This window comes from Salarias fasciatus, chromosome 22, assembly GCF_902148845.1.
Source record: "Salarias fasciatus chromosome 22, fSalaFa1.1, whole genome shotgun sequence".
Lineage (NCBI taxonomy): Eukaryota > Metazoa > Chordata > Actinopteri > Blenniiformes > Blenniidae > Salarias > Salarias fasciatus.
The window spans coordinates 19,167,748-19,175,012 of record NC_043765.1 but is presented as its reverse complement, the minus strand read 5'-3'; the positions used below and the strand labels follow the sequence as shown (position 1 = coordinate 19,175,012).

At 48.5% G+C, this 7,265-nt stretch overlaps 1 protein-coding gene across 27 annotated transcripts in view; it reads right to left on the bottom strand.

Annotated features, from left to right (window-relative positions):
- Positions 1-218: 218 nt before the first annotated feature.
- clasp2 (cytoplasmic linker associated protein 2) overlaps positions 219-7,265 on the bottom strand; it is a 54,572-nt gene continuing 47,525 nt past the window's right edge. For 24 of the 27 annotated variants that reach the window (XM_030121212.1, XM_030121221.1, XM_030121216.1 and 21 more), the window contains 10 exons: positions 5,981-6,124; positions 5,750-5,893; positions 5,503-5,609; positions 5,222-5,363; positions 3,342-3,537; positions 3,061-3,257; positions 2,841-2,969; positions 2,400-2,606; positions 2,190-2,306; positions 219-1,618 (listed from right to left, as the gene is read on the bottom strand). In XM_030121212.1, the coding sequence (XP_029977072.1) occupies positions 1,544-1,618; positions 2,190-2,306; positions 2,400-2,606; positions 2,841-2,969; positions 3,061-3,257; positions 3,342-3,537; positions 5,222-5,363; positions 5,503-5,609; positions 5,750-5,893; positions 5,981-6,124 (1,458 nt within the window). In that variant the 3' untranslated portion in view covers positions 219-1,543. The remainder of the gene's footprint in view (positions 1,619-2,189; positions 2,307-2,399; positions 2,607-2,840; positions 2,970-3,060; positions 3,258-3,341; positions 3,538-5,221; positions 5,364-5,502; positions 5,610-5,749; positions 5,894-5,980; positions 6,125-7,265) is intronic. The other 3 variants (XM_030121213.1, XM_030121235.1, XM_030121241.1) reach the window with 1 other exon arrangement.

The window sequence follows — 7,265 nt, the reverse complement described above, 5'->3', positions numbered from 1 at the left end:
GTTGATTGAGACGCTCTTGATTCATTCAAGTGAGGAAAGACAAACAGTTTTAGAATCACAAGCCTCAGTCTTTAGTGTTTAACTGTGTGGGCATAAAGGCGACCCACGCTCGCTCTCAGTCACTACCCTCCGTTGTTCAATCAACACTTCTTTCACTGCCTCTCACCGAGCAACTCCTTCCTCTGTGCTGTAAAAAACCGGAAAGAGGCCGCGCTTATTGATCTGTACAAGTTCTTTATTTCATCGTAAGCACAGCTTTGTAAATGCACAGAGAAAAACACAACAGTGTAAACTAGAATGTTACGAGGGAGAGGAAGGAAAGAAAGACACCATGGACAGGAGAGAAAGGTGAGATGGGACTTTTTTTCCAGAGCTGTAAAATAATACAATTTCTACAAATTTCACGGCAGCGAGAAAAAATCCTAAGAGTGAGAGAGGGGGGGAAAAAAGAGAAAAGACTACTGCAGGCGCAACAGAGAGAGGAAAATTAAAAAATAATGATGGGCACAGGTGCGCGTGTGCACCCCCCAGGGGAAATCTAAAAGAATTATTGGATATTCCATTTTAATGTCATATACAGATACATATCCATTATGTAATAATAGTCCCCGTCCCATCATACTTCATATAGAGTAAGCTTTACGCTCCCGTCTCCCTCCACGACGTCGAAAAGCGGCCCAAACTTCCTGAATTCAACTTGTTGAAAAGTTTGGACAATGATTAGAGTCATTTAAAACCCAATAAAACGAATTGTTTTAAAATGAATTTCATGCAAAGAACACTACGCCTCTCTATAATTTTTAATCTGTCTATGTATTTGCAGAGAGCAGGCGAGACCACGTATTAGAGAGGAGGTTGTACCATTTTTTATTTTTTTTTAAATGAGAGGATCGTGTGCTGATGTGTGAGGGAGAGAGAAACCTCCAGGTATTGGGGAAGGAGGAGGGGAATCACCGCAGTAAAACCTGATTTAATAAAAGAGCTATGACACCATGTAAATTTACATTCCTGTCGACCTGGCCCCGGCGGGGAAACAAACACGGCACTGTTTGACCATCTTCACCCTCGCAGAAAGATGAGAACCATGCAGACGCACCATTTGTTCTCGACATCAAGACGTTTTTCGGAGGAGCGGCAGGAGGAGGAGGAGCAGCAGGGGGAATCTGTTGTGTTGTGGATGTAAAGCTGAGCGGACAGGAAGTGACCGACTGGGCCGGGTGGAGTATGTGGCTGCGTGTCTGTTAATGTCTGTTCCAAGCATCGGGGGTTCAGTTCAGTCTGAGATCGGGGGGTGGTGGTGGGGGGGGAGACGCCCTGGTAACGGTGAGGAGAGCAACGGCATGCCTCTCCTCTGCACCGCGAAGCCCATCTGTCACCAATCTGTGTACCTGTGTGTGTGTGTGTGTGTGTGTGTGTGTGTTTTCTCTGGTCAGACAGTGTTTGGGTCTGTGTGGAGGTGAACCCAGGAGTACATGTTTCAATGTTTTGGTGGGCAGAGGTGCAGTTCGGAGGTTGCCTCCTCAGAGGGACGGTGTTCTGTCTCCTATAGGCCCTCGGAGGGTTCGCTGCAGCTGGAGCCGGACTGAGCGCGCTTGATGTACAGGTTCAAGAGCTTCAGCTACAGACACAAAACAAACGGATACAAATTGTGAGAATACATCGTTCAAACCAGCTCATGAACAAACCGATTTTAGCTTTGACACACCAGCAGGTTAAAACACCTATGCAATTGCATTAATTTAAAAGTCACTTCAGGAATAATCCTGTTTACATTTGACAGATTTCATAGTGCTGAACTGGACCTGGCTCAAAGAAATCTTTGCAAATGTGTCTTGTAGGCTACAATAATTTACAGGTGTTACAGCATCGACGACCTGCAGGAACGCAGAATCTGTTGCTGTAACTTAGACATCAGTTTAATAAGTGACTCAGAGGCAAACTTCACTTATGTAACCCTGATTCCTCAATGTTCAGACATTAAAATGAGAGGAAGATCAGTTTCTGAAGAGATAAAGTTTTAATAAAAGACTAAAAATTAGACAGAAGCTGATGCCTCACAAATAAAGCATCTAAGCAGGTGGCCGAGCTGTGAGTCAAACTTGGCCCTGAGGTCTAAAATGCTGATAAAGGTGTGAACATTCATCTTTGTAAACACGATTACACACAAAACATCAGATGTGAATGGTCACCTTGCTGCTGGAGAGCTGGCTGAGGTGTGGTTTGAGGTCCTCTCCTATCACTGCGTGGATGGCCACCAGGCAGAACACGCAGGCTTTCCTCACACTGCTCTCAGAGTTGTCGTAACCCTGTTCAACAGCAGAAGACACAGATTTGCAAAGCTGCAGATACTGAACAGAGACGCTGGATCCAGGTGTTGCCTTCCAGCCGTCGTGTGCTACCTGTATGAGTCCTGGCACTATTTCGGGCAGCATGCTGATGAGGCTGTCGCCGGGAATCCTCTCCACCACTTTGGTCTGCATCTTGATGGCGGCCAGGTTGGTGGGGTAGTCGGCTGACTGGATGATGGGGCACAACACTTTGATACACTGCTCTGGGCTGATGGACAAGGCCAACATGGCCGCCGTCTCCTCTGCTGCTCGGACCACCTACAGAAACACACACACACACACACACACGATGCTGAAGTTCCTCTTTCAAGGCTCAGGTCACATTTTTTCATTCTGTGGAAACTCATGAAAAAAGCCTCCTGTGCTGACGCCGGACAAACAAGTTCTTTTCACTTGAATCTTTCTTGAACCATAAATAAACCAATCTTTCACACCATCTGTTCATGCTCTGGCATCATCAGCTGATTTCTTTGCGTGTTTTTGTTTCCAAACCTCCTTGTGAGGGTCTTTGTGAGCCTCCAGGGCCTTCATGATGGTGAGCTCCGCGTAATTCTTGAACCTCCAGGGCTGCTTGCTGAGAATCTCCCGGAGCACTCGCAGAGCCAGCGTTCGGATCACGTGCTGCGTGAGTTGGAGAGATTCAGGCTCGAAAGAAATGGAACCGACGGTGTCTTTTCTCTTGTTAAAGATTCCGAGCGAGCCCGTGGCGTACCTCTCCGTCTGCCATCGTCTCCAGCAGGAGCAGCAGGATGGTCTTGAAGTGCTCGTCCCACACCTGCAGGGTGTTTTCGCGAATCAGCTTCAGCAGCTCGCACAGCGCCGCCTTCCTCTCGTCGGTGCGCTCGTTGTGATTGGACAGCTCTTTGAGCAGCTCGGCCACCAGCTCCGACTGGTCCAGGCTGCTGTCTGTTCGGAGACACGTTGACCAAACAATACGTGATAGAGCTTCGGCGTGTGAGCGTGCGTAGTGTTCGTCCATCGGGGTGAGCGTACCGTCTGCGAGGTGCTCGGAGTCGTCCAGGCTGGGGTCCTTGCGGCCGTGCTTGAAGGGGGAGTCGGAGAAATGCTCGCGGGCCCCCCGAGTGCCGGAGGAAAGGAGGGGGGTGTTGAGAAGGGACGTCTTGTTGTCCAGAGCCATGCGGCCACCGTCCGTCACGTCCGAGCCCCGTCCGTCCGTCCCGCTGCCTCCCTGCAAAACGCACGGAAGAGAAACCGTTAGATCTGTTAGACACTAAATTTACTGTCTCTTTCATGTTAGCAGGTGTGAAAAGTTCTTAAATCCCAGATGCACCTCAATCAATTAGAACGTCCACTAAATTCTTTTTTTTTTTTTAATAAATTTAAAGTTTATATATTAAGGGCAAAGAAAAGAAAATAATTCACTGTTAAATATGTGTCAAAAAAGAAAAAAATTAAAAGCAAATAAATGCCGGTTTCTTTTCATGTGGTTGTTTCTCAATCAGGAAACGCTGAATGAGGTCTTATTTTCCGCCGGCATGCCGTACCGTGGATGATGTTACAAAAACAACCTAGTGACTTTTGAAGGATTCAACATGTGGCACCAGGTGAGGAGGAGCAGCGGCGGCGGGGTGAGACGGTTTGTGTGAGTGTGTGTGTGTGTGTGTGTGTGTGTGTGTGTGTGTGTGTGTGTGTGTGTGCGTGTATAAATTTACTCTCAAACCAAACTATTAAATGCTACGTTTGATGAGTCAGGTGTGCCGCGATTGGCAGGCCGATGACATGTGGCCAGGGTCGGGTTTCAGAAGTGTCTCATGGGGGAAATGTCAGGAGGTCACACCTCTGTACGAGAGTACACCGCGTCCTTTAAAGGGTCCCGGGTTATTAGCGAGGACTGCAATAAGACCTGGCATGACGTCCGCGCTCGTAAATTTGTTCGGAACCGGCAGACTGTTGAAGCATGCGCTTGAAAATAATACAGGGTTGGTTCCTGATTTCAGCAGCTGTGTGTGTTTGTGTGTGTGTGTGTAGTAAACAATGAACATGATTTTATCAGAAGATTGATTTCACTGCCATGGGCTGGATGCGTGCTGCTCCGTTCCCACGCCGCGGGGGCAGTGGCGGGGTGGATCACATGTCAGGGTCCCATATAGCACATGTGTGTATTCAGTCTCGGTAAACACAGCAGGTGGCCTAACAGGACGAGAATCAACCTGGGGTCCTTAAAGGTGCCTGTTGCATTGAACACACCGTCCCATTTTGTTCACATAGATTACTAATCAGGTTGCTGATACTTTGTCATAAATACTCAAATTTAGACAGAATGTCAGGGGTGATTAAACATGGCTTTAGTTGCAGATAAACTGGATTCTACAAGAAGACATTATCATTTCCTTTTAATGAGTCCAGCCGCTTGGCTGGAGATATTTCAGATAAACTAAAGAAACTTGTTCAGAACACTGAATTGTATTGTATGGCGGTATATGATCCAGCTGGAACCTCAAGTGTTTAATTCTAATTTTGAATAATATGAATCTGCAGTGAATCATCAGCAGTTTACTGATCAGCAACAGAGGCTGAATGTATTCACTTTTTAAGCAGACTCCTCTTCTTTGCTGATTTTGTTACTGATTGATCAGGTGTGATCGGTGGCCTGACTTCTACTTTGGATGAAACACTTCATGTTAGACATCAATGCTGCCACCTAGCAGCCGCAGCCTCAAGTATATTTCTGCTGAATACAGGTGTGAGGCAGATTTGAGAAAACTATGATGGGCTTTAAAAAAAAACAAAAACAAGTAAATTGTAGGTAAAACCCAAAATTGTCAATGGTTTTGCAGCAGAAGCTGCTTCTCCCCATGGGCTTCTGACCAGACACGACACATGTGGGCGCTCCCTCGGCCTCCTCCACTCACTTCCTCTCCTTCTCGTCGTTGGACAGGATCGTTCATGTCCTCCTGGCTGCGGACGCTGAAGTTCTGGATGGCCTCGGTGACGCCTTTCAGAGAGCTGTAGATGTCCTCAGAGTTCATGTTTTCGGTGTCATAGTCAAAAGCACTGCAGAGACGGAGGATCGTGTTGTCAGGACCATTTCACGCAACAAATGCACATTAAAAATGCTGCGATTTCACTGTTTTTGATTCCTTTTCTAATGAGGTGGGATCAGTGAATTGCTGAGGAGGAGGAGTGGCGTTACCTTGGTGAAGGGGTGTTCTGGGAGGTGTTAGTCGGGGAAGTGACGGGACTGGACCAGCTGGCTGGAGATCGGGGGGTGTGGCGGGTCAAAGGGCTGCCCATTGGTGCCTGAAAAGGTGACAAAGCAAACAAAAAAGCACACGAAGAAGTGCACCATTAATTCTACTGGATAATGTTTGACCGCTGCAGTGCAGCGGGAGTGTCTAAACCCCCACGGGACGGACGCTCTGAGCTGGACAGCGCTGTACCTGTGCAGCGTTGCCGGTGTTCTTCAGATGGTTTTGGAGCAGCTTGGTGGCTCCGTCCTGAAAGGTTTTGGGCAGAGCTGCCAGCAGCATGGTGAACTCCGGAGTGTTGAGCTGGAAGAGGGCGATCAGCACCGACTGGGCCGCCTGTTACACACAAATTAATCAATATCCTCGTGCGCCTCAAGCCATTCAGTTATTGCTTTATGGAGGACAGTTTTGAGAAGTCTGTACCTTTCTGACATCCGAGCTCTTGGGTTCGGTCGTCCAGGTGATGATACGGGAGACGGCCAGCCGAGTTTCGCTGGAGTTCACGAAGTCCGGGGCGTCCATCTGTAGCGTCAGCGTCTCAATGTACTTGAGAATGGCCACCTTCACCTGCAACACAAACACACACATTCTTACACGACGTTGAGCGTGTGGACTGACAGTGAAAGAGCATGGCCAATATTTACCTGCAGAAACAACAAGTACATTAACAACAAAGCTACAAACACTTATGTATGGGGAAAAAAAGAAGAACAACAATGTTTACAGTCAGCTGTACAACCACAACAGATTGTGCATCTCCTGCAAGTCTGGAAAAAAAAAAATCAAATGAACTGATTTGTCAGTGAAAGAAGATGAAAATACATTCGTGGACATGCTTTGCAAAAGAGGAAAAAAAACAACAACGAATCACTCAACAGAAAAGTGACGAGAAAAGATGATCCGATATCGGTCAGCATTCACCGCAGGCCTTGAAACGCCACAACTGACTCCTCCCTGATGTTCCTCCGCCTCTTTACACCAACACCTCGAGGCCCAGAGCCTTCTCCAAATCACTTAGCAGCATCGTGCGCGCCACATAATTGCTCCCCCCGGAGCGCACTGACCTGGGAGGACTGGCTCCAGGCTGCGGCCTGCTCGTCTAGAGAGCAGGCGTGGCGCCGCGCTCTGGGGGGGAACAATTTTACCCCGGACCCTGCCCTGCCTCGCCCTCGCCCGCAACACGAGCTCCGCACAGGCTTCAGAGAGAGAGAGGAGAGGCACCGCGTCAATCAACGGAGAGAGACAGGGACAGGGGCGGGAGGGGAGGGAGGGGGAGGGCGGCCAGGGGAGGACATGGAAGGAGGGGAGATGGGGTAAGTGGCGGGGGAGTGAGAGTGTGGGAGATTAAGCCGAGGCTGTGCTAAAACTGCAGGGCATTAGTGGGAAAATTAAACTGATGAAGCGGCACAGCGGCCTGTGCCGCGTTATTACAGCTCGGAGCCGCGACACGCGGCGTGCCAGCAGGAGCTGCTGGCTCGTGCAGCTTCGCTTAAGAGTTTACAGGCAGGATAATAGTGCGCAAACAGTCTTGTGTCTCAAAATAGACATTTCGAGCCACGCAGTCGCCAGAGATCTGAACGCGACTATTTGTAGCTTAACATAAATTTGAAGTACAGACCCAATAAACGGTAGACATGCCTCGTGAAGGTAAAGAGGGAGACTGGAGAGGATCGCTGTCGGAGTTAAAGGGAATGGGGTCCAATATCAA